The sequence below is a fragment of the Rhamphochromis sp. 'chilingali' genome (genome assembly GCF_963969265.1).
Source record: "Rhamphochromis sp. 'chilingali' genome assembly, chromosome: 10".
Taxonomy (NCBI): domain Eukaryota; kingdom Metazoa; phylum Chordata; class Actinopteri; order Cichliformes; family Cichlidae; genus Rhamphochromis; species Rhamphochromis sp. 'chilingali'.
In genome coordinates, this window is record NC_137937.1 from 15024456 (window position 1) to 15042637 (window position 18182).

At 39.7% G+C, this 18182-nt stretch overlaps 1 protein-coding gene across 3 annotated transcripts; it reads left to right on the forward strand.

The window, feature by feature from the left end:
* Positions 1-2125: 2125 nt before the first annotated feature.
* Positions 2126-10608, forward strand: dbnlb (drebrin-like b). 3 transcript variants are annotated; one of them, XM_080894507.1, is made up of 15 exons: positions 2126-2282; positions 3930-3985; positions 4212-4324; positions 4407-4481; positions 4798-4947; positions 5947-6024; positions 6332-6483; positions 6591-6645; positions 6793-6864; positions 7120-7243; positions 7536-7652; positions 7962-8051; positions 8258-8316; positions 8398-8485; positions 9278-10608. In XM_080894507.1, the coding sequence occupies exons 1-15, from the start codon at positions 2200-2202 to the stop codon at positions 9412-9414; spliced, it is 1449 nt and encodes a 482-aa protein (XP_080750633.1). In that variant the 5' UTR covers positions 2126-2199; the 3' UTR covers positions 9415-10608. The 3 variants fall into 3 exon arrangements, with proteins under 3 accessions (XP_080750633.1, XP_080750634.1, XP_080750635.1); XM_080894508.1 differs by lacking the exon at positions 7536-7652; XM_080894509.1 differs by lacking the exons at positions 7536-7652; positions 7962-8051.
* Positions 10609-18182: the final 7574 nt, after the last annotated feature.

Below are 18182 nucleotides of genomic sequence, written 5' to 3' on the forward strand. Positions count from 1 at the left end.
GTTGTCCTAAAAGTATACCGTATATACTAAAATGTTTTGAAAATGTACCCACCGAATGCTCCGACACCTCCGCTGTAATACTACAAGTCCAGTCTTTGTGTGCATTGGTGTTTATTCATCTAGCTATTTATTTATTAGAAAGCTGGGTATCTTCCAACTATTCAGCAAGAGCCTCAGTTCATAATATGAGTAATGCTACATTGACTTCCTTTAACCCACGTGTTCATTACGGTTTCATATAGGCAGCTTGGCATGCTTTGCACTCTGGTGATCCTTCTCAGCCATTTTGCAGAATATCAGGGATTTCGTTGAATTTCATCTGCCTAACACCTCTGACTAAAAGTTTAGCCTTAACCCTCCTTAACCCTCATTTTTGTGTATATATATATATATATATATATATATATATATATATGGAGAGAGAGAGAATGTGTCATATAAACTGTAAATTTGCTATCAGGGCTGTATTCCCAAAATGGGTGATTCATTATATCAGTAGAACTGGAAGCCTGCATAAAGAGTTCACAATGTTTTGTTTAAAGAAAAAAAAAATCAGCTTAGCTTTTACTGAATGCAGGACCAGCCTTCACGCATCTTAAAATCTGGAATATATGTGTGCTTGAACTGCCATCATGAACAGTCACGTCTTTGCGTAACCTACACAAGATAATTATGACCTTGTTATAACATGAATAAAGTTCATCTTGATTTCTTGTTGTTTGCAGTCATTTCATGGAGAGCCTGACTGATTTCTCAGCGTATCACACAATGTTTCTGTACCCAACATAATCAGAAAAAATATGTTTGGGGTCATTTAGAAATGGTGTCACCTCACAGCTTGTCCAGCAGAGTGCTCTCTGACTCATTTACAATGCTTTTGGCAACCACTGCAGCACCTGTTTGCATTTGTTCCTCATCACGGGGGATTTTAAATTGGGTATTTATGATTTTTTTTTTTTTTTTGAGTTGGCATTGACTTGACATTAAAAGACATTCAATTAACATTTTGCAGACATTTTTTAAAAAAAAAATACTTCTTAAAGACAAATGGTAAATGGTTCCTTTATTTTATAATAAAAGTTTAGGTTCATCTCTGGAGAGAGAGAGAGAAATATGTACTATAGTCACAGCAGTGATTCATGTCTCAGTCCTTTAAATGTTGCTATGAAGACATTTTCAGGGTAGAAATAGAGAAATGTGTGATCTGGTTTGTTTTAGGGCCTTAAAGCGGGTTTTATTATACCTAAATTACATACACTGGTGTTTATTTTTACTGTGAGTCCTATTACTGCTAAAATTTATTCACTGTTACGATTCCTTCCACTGTGGTTGGATATTGACTAAAATGTGTCTTACTTTTCTTTTGGAGCTGTCTACTCGGCTCTTTTGTGGATGCCAGAACATCAAGTAACCCTGCCATAGAGTATCACAACCTAGTTTAGGGTGTGGGCACATGCACAGTTCAGTGAATTAACTTTAAGCACATTATCACCATATTACAGCAGCTTTGCCAGGTATTGAGAAGCAGATGTCTGTGTGATATATTTATCAAAATTCCCAGTGTGAATCAAGACAAATGTTCATAATTTTCCTTTACATTTGATCCCTATAGTTGTTTCCTATACTTCCTATATAGACACTTTTGGGGGAAATGTATATCTTAAACGGGAGAGAAACCATATATTTTGCACCATTTTTTTTGTTGGTTTGTTTGTTTTAAAGTTACACAAGTTAAAAAAAAAAAAATAATCATGTAATATGCTCTAATAACTGTAGGGTTAAAATTTTGAATTTCTAATTTATTTCAATGAGTTCCCAGTAAAAGGTGAGGCCTTTACTGGTCCTGTGGACGTTTGATACGTAACATTATGGGAGATTTTTGCGGTGCAGACAGCAGTGATTGCGTAAAGGTCAGTTTCGTCTGATCTCACTAAACCTTTGATATTTGCATCATGATTTTTCGGAAACATCGCTGCAACTAATTATAGTCGACCCGGTAAATTATTAGAAACAACGCACACAACACCCCCAAATCGGCAGCGTCACGCCACACTGTTATCATTACCATGGCTGACATCTAGCCTCTAGGCTAAACTAACCCCCCCTCCTCCGGCTGAAAGTCAGCAGCATCATTGTCACTCCTCCCAATAGGAAGGGCGCATCCCGGTAGCTAGCTGGCTAGCTGTACTCAGAATAACGATGGCAGTTAACCTCAGCAAAAATGGCCCTGCATTAACAGCTGCATATAAAGAAGTGGTAGATGAAAAATCCAATACCAACTGGTAAGGAGAAACATTTTCATAGCAGTATTAGCTGTTTGTACGAGGGAGGTTGTTAGCTACATTGTTGGCTAGCTTTGAGCGAGTCGACAAGTAACTTAACCTATCGTAAAATAAACTTAGCCAGTTACCTAGAAATAATGGTAGTTTGGGAACCACATTAGAGTTTGTAGTTTTTATATAACCGATAACGTTTATTAAGAGTCATCTTTGTATAATGTAGGAGTTTAGTTTCTGACATTTATTGGTGATCTGTTGATTAATAACCTTAAAGATGTGCTAACGAGATAGCTAGTTACAGTGTTGTCAGTTGACGGCTATACTGAGCCAACTAAGATGCTCTGACTGTATTTTTAGCTCAAATTAAATGAAATCATGAAAGGGCGTGAGGTAAGTCGCTAGCGTCCTTGCCCACTTCCTGGTAACATATCAGAAGTAATTTATAACCAGTAAGTGATACTAGAACTTCCTCTTTGTTTTACCCAACGTTACAGAAAGTGTTTGTGGTTTGAAATTTAAACCTGTTGAAGTTCAGCCGCCGTGTTTAATGATGACCCGAATTAGATAATCCCCGAGAGGACGTGTTCAGAGAGAGGACTACTGGCTCTGTGTGGACTCTGAAAATGTCTCTCATCAAACCAATGTTTGCCTTTCTTCCCTCATTTTAAGCAGTCGACAGCCACCGCCTACCAGCTCAGCAATTTGCTTTTTTTTTTTTTTTTTTTAAATGGTGCTGCTAACAGGATTAAGTAAATGTAGAATAAAGAAGTGATCTTTCGGAGTGAGCAAGTTCCTCTGATATGAACTGCTACGTGCTGTGTCCTGATAACAAGCAAATGCCCTTTAAAATCCACAGCACACTGGATTTTTACTTTGTAAGCGTTATTGTTGGGCTTAAATTAGCAGCCTGTGTTGAGCTATAATTAGCATTATAACATGTGGCTGCTTTTTATGAATTCTGTGGAGGAACAGATCAGTTCATCTGTGTAGTAAATCATAAATGCATCCTGGGTTGTCTCTGGAAGGAGATCTCCAAGCCAAGTGAAATAAGAATGTCACAACACGTCCCTGAATTACACCATACACCTACCTACAACTTACTAAAAACTGACGCAGTTATGAGTTCATATCAGCCAAATCTCTGTTAACTTCATGTGGAACTCCCCTGCTATTCATCACCTAAATAAATATTTTGTTGCATACAAATAACCCACAAAAACTCGTTTAGACTGACCCCGACACGAAAAACCAGACTCTATGAAAGGCTTCTTCAAATGCCTCCATTATTAATGTATTTACACACAGAAAATGGAGCTATGTATTAACTAAAGCTTGTTTGTTTAGGTCTGCTAGTCTTTATTTTTACTAGGATTTTCACAGCAAAGAAATTTCAGTGGAACTTTTCTTCTTGGGCCTGCGGCCTGTAAAGATTACTCAAAAGGCTGCTAGAAATGAGGATTAGAAACTGCAGCAGTGTTTACACTACACCTGTTTCCCCTGTATCGTGTGTAAATGGGGCTTAAGTGATACTTTGAATAGGTTTGCAAAACAACTCTTGTTTACTGTGAAATGATGCGTATCCACTTTTCTGTCTGTGGGATCTGTTTTCAGCCAGTGGTGTAATTAGGTGTAATCTGGTGCTTTATACAGGGCCTTGTTCACCTATGAGGGAAACAGCGATGACATCCGACTGGCAGAAAAAGGGGGTGAGTAACCATGTGGATATTTTAATCAAGTTTTTATGATCTCGACACGATATTAGCAAATGTGTGCAGGAATGCCACCGTCAGCATAGCGGTACTGGAATATCAGCACAAAAGGACTGCTTGCCTCTGCTTTCTCACCCCATGATTTGCAATGGGGAAAAAATGCCAACAGTTACACAATGAACCACAATAACCATTTGACTTTTCCACGATGTTTATGCATCAGATGGAGGACTGGAAGAGCTGGTTGAAGAACTCAACAGTGGAAAAGTGATGTATGCTTTCTGCCGGGTCCAGGATCCAAATTCCGGCCTGCCCAAATATGTCCTCATCAACTGGGTCAGAGCGACACTCAGCTATTAAACATGTGTTTGCCGTCTCTGTTATGGTCACTAACCCTCTAAATGTTGTTGCATTTCAGACTGGAGAGGGAGTTAAGGATGCCAGGAAGGGAATATGTGCAAATCATGTCAGTGCCATGTCCAATTTTCTGAAGGTAGTGTGAAACCTTTGAGTCTAGTTCAAATACACATTGGAATTTGTACTGCTGTCTGCTTGTGTTTGCAGAGGAGGCCTAACTGCATGCACCTTAATGCTGACTTTACCGCATGACATTCAGTAAATGGATACACATTCCTGCTCCTAGAATTGTCATTAATGTAATAGCTTTGCTGGAATGATGTCAGTGTTATTAATGCCACACTTGCAAGGAGTTCATTGCTGTGGCTGGTTTGTGTGTCGGAACCAAGATGAAACTAGAAGGGTGTCCTCCTTTGTGTTTTAAAAGGAACTGTTCTTCTTTGCTGTTTCAGGGGGCCCATGTCACAATAAATGCTAGAGCAGAGGAGGATGTGGAGCCCGAGTCGATTATGCAAAAGGTGGCTAAAGCCTCAGGAGCCAACTACAGCTTCCACAAAGAAGCTTCCAGCCGCTTCCAGGACAGCGGTCCGCAGGGTCCCGTGGTATGCACTTCCACTTGCCTGTCAACAATAGAACAAGATAAGCAGTGAACTAGATCTTAACTAGACTCCTTTATCTCAGATCATGCACACATCTTAAATGTTTTTGTTTTGTTTTTTTGTTTAATGGTCATCTGCAATCTGATTTATAAGAGTTAATTGGATCCATATTAAAAATAGTCATTATTCCTTTTACAAATCACAGTCTACCTCTGCACACATGTTTCAGCATCATTTCCCTGCCCAAACATCTGCATTCAGTCATAAACAGTCACAGAAATGAAGCTGCTGATCCAGACATCCAAATATTGGCACTTGTACTGCTGTATGAGCATTTTCACGGTGAACTCAATCTGCATTATATTGAAAATGTGCCATGCAGTGATTGTGTGAGATCTCTCACTGTTTTTGCACAGTGCGTGTGTGCCAAGTGAGAATGCAGAAGGAAGAGTGTATTCAAGCCACCCTGGTGTGGAAATGCAGTCACGTTCACACAGAAAATAAACAAAGGCAACATTGTTCTTGGTCACTTGTGCACATATTATAAAATGAGTCATCCTCTGTTCTGATTTTCTTCAGCGCTCTTTGATGTATCAGATTTTTTTTTTTTTTTTTTTGGTTTATCAGTTAGCCTTGTTAATGTGATGTGAAAGCTGCTTCATATTGAGGAAAGGCGAGCCAGGCCTTCATGCATCCTGTCACATCCTGTCACATCCTGGCCTCATTCTGCATTTCAGCTGCTGTGTGCTGCTGACCGCCGGTGTCAGCAGCGTACAGTCTCGCCCTTTCCACTGCGCTCTGTGTTGGGAATGATGACAAAGTGATGACACAGCACTGATTAAAAGCTGAGCAGATTTTTAGATTTTGTGTCATATATGATGTGTTTATGAAGTTTGTCCACAAGTAACCTGTGAAATAAAATACTTTTTTTGTATTTTAATTTAGTCTGGCAATTCTGCCAACACTGGACGGCATATCGATGTTTGTTTTCTTGTCATACAGGGCTCAGTCTACCAGAAAACCAACGCCATGTCAGAAATCAGAAAGACCAACAAAGACAACTTCTGGGCCCAGGCAGAGGTACACTCATTAAACAATATGTACTTGTCTCTTATCTCTGTGAAAATGCAAGAAATGCCTCAAATATTTTAACATATTACACATCCTGCCTTTTCTGTTAAGCTCCTTAGTGCCATGTATTTTTCACTCTATAAAAAATACATGGCACATAGCCTTTTCCATCACAAATGTAACTGTGATGAGTAACCGCTTAGTTACAACTTTTTGGTGGTGCTAATTTCCCAGCAGTTTTCTTTTGTTAATCATTGTAAAATCAAGCTTTTCAACGACTGTGACGTTTGACCTTGTTGCTGTGATTGGCTTTTAGAAAGAAGAGGAGAAGCGTCGACTGGAGGAGCGGCGCAAGGCAGAGGAGGAGCGCAAGCACCTGGAAAGGGAGAGGAAAGACAGAGAGGCCAAGGAGGCAGCGATGAGGGAAAAAAGGGACAAGGAGAGGTCCTCTCAAATTGACCAACAAAAGTAGGCTTGTCTAATAATGAGGCCAGTTTGCAATTGTTTCTTTTTATCTTTTCTTTTTTAAACAAAGGTTCAAATTACATTTTCTCTGTTTTCTCATTATTAATTAGGAAGTACCAGCAGCAGCAGGAAGCTGAGAGTAGAGAGCAGGAAAAACCCCGTTGGGTGAGTGCCTCACTGGGCCACTGACACGACTACATTTAATTAACCGTGTTCATTTTTGAGTACTTTTTGGTGGTGCTTACACCTTCTAAACGCAAGTCAGGAAGGTAGCAAAGTCAGCAGTGCCAATATTGATATTAACATTATCAGGAGGAGCAGGAGGAGAACCAGGCAGCCCAGACGAGAGCAGTCAAGAGAGGTGAATCTGTGGAGAAGGCCAATGTGAGTTCCCCTTCACCCAAGTGCTCTTCTTCTGGCTAATTTACTCTTTTCTTTTGCCTAAATCAAAATCTCTAATCCAGTGTAAGCCCTTTGATGCTCAGGGGAACGCACCTCTCTTCCAGCTTCTGTCTCGTATGACGTCAATCTTCAGATTGATTTGTTATTTTTGTGTCGTTTGACAAACGCTTTCCACCACATTACCGACGACCTCGGTCTAATGCTTTTTGTACATATTATTGGTTTTCTTCCTCTCAGGAGGCTGCTTCTCTCATCTCTCAGCGTGCTGTGAACCCCAGAGAAATGTTCAAGCAGAGAGAGAGAGGAATAACTCCCAGTGACTCAGATGTACCTCCTGCTGCTCCTGCAAGCCCTCAGCCAGGTATTTTCGCACTGTAAACAACGACTTGGTCATGTAAATCATTGAATGTCAGCATCTTTTTCAGGTAGTGGTAGGTATAAATTCTGTAAGTGATTATTTCCCCATCACTGTCCTTTTCCATAGTTGAAATGTTCCATCAGACTGTCTAGTTGTCTCGTAGTTCATACTTAACTCTGTCGCCATAACGCTGTCTCTTCCTCTGCTCAACCTGTCTGGTCTTTGTTTTCTGTCTCTTCAATTTTTGTTTTGTTTTTTGGGGGGTTCTGGGGGCTCAATATGCATCTCTGCTCAGGGCGTCTTCAAAGCCCCTTTCTGTCTAAGCAAGTGTATGAATCTGAGCGAGCCAGCTCACCTCAGCGCCAAGCTTCTCCTGTACCTGCAGGCTCTGCCTCTCCTGTCCATGCCACAGGTGTGAGCTTTAAACACACACACGCGCACACACACACAAACAACAAGTTGGGTGTCAGACTGACACTTAACAACAGCGAATCGCTTCGTGTCTCGTTGTTCTGGTGTCTCATCTTTCACATTTCTTGTAATCTGCCATTTCATCATGAGTCATGCTTCCATTCTGTTTTCTTAAGACTTGTTTTGATACTCCTTAAGTTAAGCAGACCAAGAACGCCCTTATGTCTGAGCCTGGTGGTGGAATTTAAGCTTGTGTGCTCTTGTGAATGTCTTCCATATGCATGTCTGTGCTGGTGTTTTGGGTGATAAGAGCCTGATGGTGGTGATGATGATGATGATGATGATGGGCCGTCCCGGTGTGAGTATGATGAGCAGGACGCAGCCCCTCAGGAGCAGCAAGGTGGGGTTCATTTCACGGGCAGTGTTATCCTTTATATCATTTTCCCAACCCTTCCATCTGCTTCAGTATAAACACATTGTCGTGATTTGCTGTGATAAAATAACTAAACTTGCATCTTGATAAAAGGCTGTTCCTGAAACCTGCTGGTAAGGCTGACAGCCCAGGCCCCCCACACACTCATTCTTACAGTTCTCTCTCTATTCCAGAAGAAGCACCGACTGCTAACTCGTGCGTCACAGAGCCAGTTTATGAAGACCCTCCTCAAGTGAGTGTTTACTTACCTTTGGCTGGACAGTGATAGACATAAGCAGCCACTATTAAAACCAATTTCTCTGTTCTCTCCTAGGCAGAGGAGACTAACACCTATGAAGTGACTGCTGAGGAGACATCAGACAGAGGCATCTGTGCGAGAGCTTTATACGACTACCAAGCTGGTCAGTCTCGGGTTAAAGTTCTTAGATATTTGACCAAATTCCAACACATGGCCATTTATCTATGGGACACATTCTTGATAGAAGGAATATGGGTGTATATTAATTTTTTTTGTGGAAAACCTAATTATCCCTACTACACATGACAGTCATCAGCAGCTCTCACACAGTAGCTACTAAGTAATGCAGAGTTCAGAATTGCTTTATCTCGCTGTGCTTGTTGTTTCCAGTTAGCTTCAGTATCTCAGTTAAGTTGAAAATGACGCTGAAAAGTCACCCTAAAAGTAGCAGTATGTTTTGTAAAAAAAATAAACGGGTAAAAGACAGTAAAGAGTGACAGAAAAGGGGGACATGAACAAAGATTAGGGAGAATGAAAATAGAAGTTGCAGCATCCACGCTGCCCTGGCTCAACATCCCAGATATCCAACCTATTCAGCCCTTCAGCTATTCATCTTTTATCTAAGTCAAGCGCACCTCACTGGCTCGGACTCATTTTAATTCAGCCTTTATGTTAAAATGTGTGTATTTCATACTGATGCCTATCAGGGTCACAATGACTCTTTTGGTGCTTCTAGGTAGAGGTGTGTTTTTTCTTTTTACCCACACACCCTAGAATTCACTGTATGATTAATAAACCCATTTTAGGAAAAGTCCTGAAATCTGAGATCATGGGGTTTTATTTTAGTGCCAGAGCACTTTCAGTGACACCTTTGATGGTTTTAGTGTTTAGGAAGTTTGACTGAAGTATGTGTTGAGAAATTTCTTAAAATAAACCCAAACTTCTTTTCTTTTAGCTGATGACACAGAGATCTCTTTCGACCCCGACGACATCATTACCGGGATTGAGATGATAGACGAGGGCTGGTGGCGAGGCTACGGCCCAGATGGCCATTTTGGAATGTTCCCGGCCAATTACGTGGAGGTCATGTAAGCCCGGCGCGCCGCTTTCCCCACCGATCATCAATCGGAGCGGCAGGCCCGTAGGACCTCTGCAGTAAACACGACACACAGCAACGTCAGTCCTCACACACTAGATATCAGGCCGAAGTGAAGCAAATGAGCCTCCACTTCCTGGATAAAAATAACATGAATGGTCATCGCGGGCCTGAAGCTTTTGATTTCAAGAAAGTATTTCCATTAAATCGTTGATGTTATAAGCAAGTGATGGCATAGTGTAGGGATTTGTGAAGACCTACAGGCCAACCAAACACCTCCCTTTGTCATTCCAAAATTAAGTCCTGTAAATGTGATGCAGTGTCAGCCTCTTTAATTTTGTTGTGAGCATTTCTATTTCACGTTTCTTCCAAAGTGGCTTCAGTTTGATTTCAGGTATAATTTCGTCGTTACTTTGTAGCAATTGCTCCTCTCCATTTCAGGAAAGAAAAAAAATCAAAGGTGGTGGTACCAGCTACAGAATAAACTTTTGCCTTGATTTTTGCCTTTCTGTACCGGCAGACTGAATAATTTTTTATTATTATTATTGTTATGTGACTGAATTTGCATCCTGTGTGAATTTGAAACCTTTACTGATACGACTGTGGTTAATTACATATTTAAAAAAAACAAAACTTGTTTGCTGTGCTCTGAGTGGTAGGCTCTGTAGTAGGAAATGCATAAAGTGGTTCCTTTTTAACTGTGAGCAAACGTTTTTGCTTTCATTTCATTTCAATTCCTTCCTCATATGGGCCGCATCATTTCACCATTTGAACATATTGAACTTTTCAGGGAGAAGTTGAAAAGAAGAAGGCGTAATCAGCATTATTTCTGTTCTGTTATATTTGGATCTCGCTGGACTGAGGTTGACTGAGTGTATAATAGATGTCTGACGATAAGTGACGATATTATGGTGCCATTATGACGGGGCGTTAATGCAGTGATAACATTTTATTGACACGTTTAAGCAGCTTGTCGGCACATTTTATGCAAGACCACTATTTTTTATCTTGGAACAAAATGTTTTGCTCTTTTGAACTTTGAGGTCAGTTAACAAAAGGAAAGAAATGAGTTGATCGCAAATAGCAAAGGGCATTGTTTATCCATTCCAATGTTTCATGTTTGAGGTTTCTTTTTCCAGAGTCTATTGTAATGCACAAACGTCCTTCATAATAAAAATAAATAGGCAATCTGTGTTGTCATGTTGTTATTTTTTTTTTTTAAACAGGCGTACATTAGAAACACATTGAAATAACATAGAAAACCTTCAGGGATTTTCAGAGGTGTAACAGGAACTCAGATGTATACACAAGCTTTAACGTCAGTTTCCTGGAATGAGACAACAGCTGGGGAATTCACCTCTAATGCATAGGTTTCATTTTCACACGAAAATCAGATTTTGCTTCTCCCACATCCTTCAGTTAAATCTTGTGTTCAAGTGAAGAAATTACCTGCTTTATAATATTGCAAACTTGATTTCCAGAGAAGAGCAGTTCTGTTGTTGTTTTAGCAGTGTCACATTGTCAAGGCCTCTTCGTTGCATGTGTCACATAAGTGCCTTATATCTTCTCGCCTTTTATGAGCCTTTATCATTCGTATCTTGAGTTTAAATGCAGTTAAAGAACTTCCCACAATGAGATGGCACTTTAATAACGGTCTGAAGAGCGCGCTTCTTCCTCCTGCTTCGCTTTAAATACATGAATATTTTGTCTGAGCTTGTTTAAATTCAAAATTTTAACTGAAACTCTTTTTTTCTAATGTAAATTAATATTGGCTTGTCAAGAAATTAATCAGCCAGTTTAGTTTCAGGACAAGTTCCACATACGCCTACACAATCTAGAAACTAAATTTTAAACCTCTGCTTTAAATTATTGCGAGTTCACTTCTGAAGATCCGTGCCGATCCCTAAAACAACCGGGGAGAGGTGCAGATCTTTTTTAAATCCCTAATCTACAAAAACAAAAAAGCAAACGCAGGATTTTTTTGCAGCCTCCTTAATAACCATTTGTCACCGTGACTGGAATCGTTATGTGCCAGTTACACACTCTGCAGATTGTTCCCAGGATAGTGAGTCACTTCAGACAGGAAATCAGTGTTTTGAAATCACAATATTCTCTCCATCTCATTTACATTGAGCTGCCCTCCTCTCAACCTCACAGTGTTTATGTCAGTGAAAGTCACAAATGAAAAGCTGGGGATTTTCTCATTCTTACGAATGATGTTTTTGCTCATCTGCACATCAGGTCTGTGCGTTTGTTTTCAGCGGCAGGAGATACAAAAGCTCACAAGATTTCTGCAAAATTCATTGTCACAGTTACTTGGAATTAAGATACATTTCCTATAAATCCTCAAGGGGAGGGCGCAAACATTTTCTCACACCTGATATTTCTAAGTTCATTTTTTCTCAGCTTGTCTTAACGGCTACGATCACGTCTTCCACTGTTTTTTGAGCAGCTTTGCTCGTGTTCTCAAAAAACCAAAACAAGAACATGACTATCAGTCGTGAAAAAAAAGCCCTTTGAAATTTGGGCAGTTTGTAGATATTTGGTTATTTTGACATTTGAAGTGTTAATCATTTTGAAATGTCACACTCTATCCGCAACAGATGGAGGAATAGGGCATCCCCCTTTCAAACAGATCAAAAACATGCGGAGGAAATGTGGATCACGTCAAGTGCAGCATCTCTTGACTCGGGTGCTTTATCACGAGATCTATATAGGTTTGCTGTGTGTGACATAGCAAAAGGAAAATTAAGGGGAAAATACACTTTTAAAATGAGATTCAGGTGAAAAAAATTAAGAGCAACAAAATATATATATTACTCAAATAAGAAAAACAACTTGTGTTGAAAAGTCACTCCAGTGCATCCCGAGTTGCAGGAAATCTCAAGACTCTGACTCATAACTGGTAATAAGGAGACAGATGACCGTTTTTCTTTCACGCACTTTTTTTTCCTTTTTTTGGGGGGGGGGCACTCATCTCTAGTGGAAAATTCTGTTTCTGCCATATCCTGGCATTTTATTTTTAAACATGATATCTTTCTGCAATGGTCAGTAGAAACCGTTTTAAAGAAGTAGAACATTCACACTTCCTTAAAATACAACCTACGGGCTTAAATCCCTGCAGCTGCCAGGAAATTTCAAAGCTTTCATTTACCTACATGTTACTACTTAGAGTATGTCTTTAATTTCTATAAGTTGCTATGAGTCAAAGGCGCATACATGAGTGAATCCAGTCTAAAACACCTTCACCCAAATGGTGCAATTTTAAAATGCCATTTCAGGTTTGCATACATCCCACTCTAGTAACAGTGGAAAGTTTAACCTTTTAGACATGATGCACTGAAAAACGAACATTCTGAATATACTCGAATGATGTCAATAAAACAGACACTCCTACTTGCATAATAACACTCCTGTAGCCTGCATGGATTTTGGATGACTCCTATCTTTGCTGTGTTTTATGTTACCTATACTTTGTTTGGCCCTATGTTTCCTCCGTCACACATGTGAATAAGTGTGCTGTCACTTGATGCGTGACAGGGATTTTTTAACGCTGGACAGCCTTACGGGTGTAATGATGATTCACCTTACATCTGCTGTAAGGCTGGCAAATTTGAAAACCTGTATTCAGTACATGCAACAAGCAGATAAAGCTGACCTTTTAAAATAATAAGAAACTTGACTGCACAGTTAGCCTAGCCTCACCGTTATATATAGGGCAAGCATTGATTACACACAAAGATACACAGTCTGTGGTTCAGCAGCTTGATTGAAGTAAATGTGCCAGGTGTGACCTTTTTTAAGGGACAGTACGCAACGAGCAAAAGATGCAATAGCTTACATATAAAAGTCTTTATAGATATATGTATATATATGCATAAAGATCCTATTAGCTTTATTATAGAAACCTTCAAATCTTACGAGTCAGAACGCACATCATGTGGTCAGAGTATAAGACCTCTATGTGAAAAATAGTCCCCATATCTTCCATTGCTCATGAAGTAAACAAGCATTCCTCTGTGATTCAGTTTACATTGTTGGCCACGTACAGCCCACTTTAATCTTAAGCAGGCCAGACCATTGAAACTGGCTTTTCTAACAGTCTAATTTAGCTACACACTGAATGAAATAAGAAGTGCAATGAAATGCTGCTGCAGGGAATGCAGGAAACCTTTTAGCATGACTCTTTGGGCTTAAATAGTAAGAAATAAAAGTGTAAAATTACGGGAAAGGTTCTGGTAGCACATTGTCCAGAATGATCAGTAATTATAAAAGAAAGTTTGTAAGGTTTTTTATTCACAGAAAATGTATTTTTGTATCTTTGTTCTAAAAAAATAGATATTTCTATGGTATGGAATGAAAAAACAGGAACTTGTTAGTCATTTAAATGTTTATCTAGTTATTTTAGTGCACTATGAGTGGTCATGGGGGAGGCCCTTATCAGCAGGAACTTACAGCTACTTCAAAATCTATGCCCTCCCTCACATTTTCCATTGGGCCAGATTGGAGTGTTCGGCAGGCCGAATCTGGTCCCGGGGCCCTATGTTTGACACCGTCTGCTTTAAAGAAATATTTTTTACCTACTTAAGCACTGATGTTAATAAGTGATAGCTTCCTATGTTTACCTGAGAATAGTCATTAGTGTACATGTTCAGGAAATGTTACGCCCCCATTTAAACTATATTTGAACTTACATGTGACTGGAGGTATTTGTGAGTCGGTATGTTTGTTTAAAATGAAAGCTGTATAAGAAATCTTCAATAGAATCACTTGTAGTAATCTCTACAAAATCAGAAATATGTGTTTCATGTGCTGATGACACCACAAGTATAGACAATAGCATGTCCTCAGGAAAAAAACAGATGAGAAACAGCACACTGTGAGCTACAGCTGTCAGACTGTAAGATACCCAAATGCAGATTTTAATAAAGTTTTAAGCTGACTATTCAAACACAGCTGATGGAAGAAGAAAAAAAGGACTCAGTTTCCCAGACTCATTTGCGGTGTTACATCAGTCAACCAATGAAACTGTCCTGTGGAGACACCTTCCTATTTTGTGGTGTCAAGTTGACGTGAGTGCTGCATGAATTACTGTCACAGTTAAGCCGGAGACTAGAAGGCAACATCTGGAAATGGGTAAGAACGATCTTGATTTTGTACTCAAAAGTAGATGCTGTTTACATGTGTTGCTTTATGAACGTATAGAAACGAGTTAAACACATCATTTTAGGGATGATTTTAGTTCTTCTGAAGTTTTTTATAAAGACACTTTGAAGATTTTTGCAAAAGTAAATTCATGTTCATGACATTCATCTGTGACAGAAGCGACTGTTAGACCCAAAACGTCACAAAGTGTCACAGGAGTTCTCGCTGGCTTTTAAAGTGCCGCAGTTAATCTGTCACAATAATGTGACTCCGATCGATATCTGCTTCAAACAACAAGCGCGTGTTTTATGTGAAGCTAAGTAACCTCTGAGAGGCAAAGGAACGTTTTTTAAAAACAATATGTCAAAAATATTTCTCCAACACTCAAAATGGAGAAGTTCAGGGCTACTGAAAGCAGAATTAAAGGTTCAAGCCGCAGCACAGGAAATAAATGATCTCAAAAGAGAAGCATATTGGTTTTGCACACAAATGATATCACTGTGGGTGGAGGGCTTCATGGTATTGAGCTGACAGTTTGTGAAGAATGACATGTCATTCTCAGAATTGCATTTCGTTCCCAACCTTGGTATTTTCTTCTTGTTTGTTTGGCTTTTTTAACATTCATATTATTTCCAGCTACATTCATAAATTCCTATATTTTGCAGTCCTGAACGTGGAAGCACTAAAGTAAAAGTTAAACTGTTGCCAGGCGAAATATCACAAACCACTAACGTTCACGTTAATGCAGGGCAGGCAAATGAATGAAAGTGCCTCAGTGGATTCTCATCTTGCTTGAGATTATCTTGCCAAAATACTGTAGTTCTTGTGTCACAATATCATACAGTGCAGCGTACAAGTGGTTGTGTTCATGAGCAGGAAGTGGTTTTGCAACCTGTGGTTTTATATCACACCCAGTTGACAATATGTTCTACAGATTACTGTTTTTCTTTTTTTCCCCCTGAACTTATCAAACATTATAACTGTTGACCAAATTACAAGAACAGTGATGAAAATCACCTTTAATATTATTTATGAGGGATGCTTTTAAATTTTGATCAGATTGCGCACTTCTACCCAAGATATGTCTTGAATTTAAAAAAAAAAAATCCAAGGTGGCTCGGGTAAATTCACATACCCAAATGACTCGATTTTTGTTGAGTTTACCGTCTCTGTCTCTTTGAAGCTCAAGAGGACCAGAATGAAACGTCACAACAAACGGCAGCCAGTGACGAAGAGAAGGGGACCGCAAAGCAGGTACTAAACTCTGTCACTGCTGATAAAATGACAAAAAAAAAAATGACAGTTGGTCTTCTGGCAGCCGTCTGGGCAATTTCCATCAGTTACAGTTAATCAGTGACTACAGACATGACTACTCAGAATGAGTTATGTGTTGTGTTTTCATTTCCCCTTTTCAGTGGATTTGAGTGGCGATTTTTTGAAGTGCTGATTATGTGCGTACAGTCGTTTCATCTCTATGGTCGATTATGAAATGAGTAAGGAGGAATAAGTGATTCTGCTTTGTTTTCTGAGAGGCCTCGAAAAGGCGCACACACACACGCACACACCTCACACGCCACAATATTTCGTTGCACATAAAGAAACTGCGGGAGCACTGCCACTCACAGCCGCTGTTCTGGTAAGTGAAATGAGAGGAACAATATGAGAAACACAAATTAGCTCATGAAATTTCCAAAGCTGATGTTAGTTGAAAGCATGGTGGTTAATGTGGTGACTTCTGGCCTGACGATAGCATCAATCCAGAACGCCGCTGACAATCATTGTGAGAATTGTGTATCAACACATTGACATCAACATCACCCACACAGTTTTCCAAAAAAAAAAAAAAAAAGACAGAAAAAAGAGAAAGAAAAGAAAATTCATCTGTGAAAATCAACCGAAAGTTTCACGATGATATTTGTTCTCTGGTCTTGAGTGCGATCTTCAGCGCAGGGGCTTCATTATGTGGCTTACAGTGAAGACATTTCCTGTAGGCGATCATTGATGCGTAAACCTGAAAGTTTTGTGAATCAGATCTAAAATACAATGACTGAAAACAGCCGAGCTGAATTCTGTGCAAGATTCCAATCACCACTTTCTCACATTTTTAGATGAATATCATTGCGCGCGCGCATTCTGCCGCATATTCAATCAAAATCCCCTGATTTGTACAAATGTGGCGAGAAAAGCAGGTCGCCCGGGGTGCTCTTTTAGGTGGTGCAGAAAATATTGCCTATGAGAAAACCTGTAGAAAACAGTGGAAAGTCAGAGCTGTTTGCTGCTGGCTGGGAACAGGAGTGTAAAGCCACTGAACTGTGACTCAGTTGGGCTATCTTGGTTAGAGGCCTGCACCTTCACTATTACTCACTCTAGGGGTTTACTTCTCGGAACCAGGAACCACATAGAGGAACTTGATTCAATATGAAACCGCCTCTAGCTGTTTTGTTGTACAATGAGTGCCACAGAAATAGCAGCTTCTATATGTGGTGATTCAAAGTAAAATATTGACAGCGTCCACTGCGGTATCCCTTGACATCCAATCTACCGAAATTGATCAAATGCAGCTGTGATGTGAGATCTCACATTTAAATAGATGCTGTAAATTCCAAACTCTTTGTTTTGACTACGAGAAGTGACTATATCAGCGTTTGTGATGTATGAACCAGTGTTTACACAGCGTGAGCGACACGGTGGCTGTGAACAACGGAAGACTATCACACCCAAGGGTTCGTTTTTAGCTGCCCTTTTTTTTGTTCTTCTTCTCTTTTTTTTTTACTTCAACAATAGAAATATCATCTGAGCTAAAATTAAGCAACAGTTTCTCTTCTTGAGTCTCAGCTTTTTGAAATCTTTTGAAGCGACGGTTTTAATTCTGCATGCCTTTTCTGTTTCATTTCTGTTTTCTTGCAAACCACAAATAGTGACATTGTGAATTTCCTCTGCTGGACTTCTGAGTAATGTGAACTTGACGCCAAATTTCTTGGTATCTTAAATTCCTCGTTAGTGTCACTGACACTACTTTTGCAGAAACGTATGCGATTTTTGGAGCTCTTGCAAAACAACATATTTATTCACCTACTGACTTGCAACGACTCTTCTCTTCTTGGCTCAAGCTCATTTTACTGAGTGACATTTGTACCAGTGACTGACAGCTCCAGACCAAAAACCCCACAAGTCTGCTGCGTTCTCTCCAGACAGGATGTATAGCGGTTATCTATTGAAAGTAGCGGTAAAACCCTACTCTCTGATTTTGACGTTTCATTTCAACATTTGTGTCTCATGAGACAACTCTGCATGTCGTTTTTCCCATTTCTCTCACAGTACCTTCAGCTGTAAAACAGTGGACTGTGACACATTTACAAAGCATACTAATGTAGTCCTTTCATGCATCTGTTTCCTCTTACTGTAGGCTTCTCCTGCTGTTATTGAGATTCACGACTCTACAACTGAATGTGAAGATGAAGGAAGGGCCAGTGTGGTGCAGATGGAGGAGAAGGCATTTGTCTCAAGTTTGCACTCTTTTATGAAGGAGAAAGGTACACCCATTGAAAGGATTCCTCACCTGGGCTTTAAACAAAGTGAGTTTACTCTATTATTGCTTTTATATAAACACATTAGTAAA

Bases quoted from the DNA above. Each gene is read 5' to 3' on its own strand.
- dbnlb (XM_080894507.1), top strand. From the start codon at position 2,200: ATGGCAGTTAACCTCAGCAAAAATGGCCCTGCATTAACAGCTGCATAT. The intron at 3,986-4,211 runs GTGAGTAACCAT...TTTATGCATCAG, and splicing joins CCGACTGGCAGAAAAAGGGG to ATGGAGGACTGGAAGAGCTG. The intron at 8,486-9,277 runs GTCAGTCTCGGG...CTTTTCTTTTAG, and splicing joins TTTATACGACTACCAAGCTG to CTGATGACACAGAGATCTCT.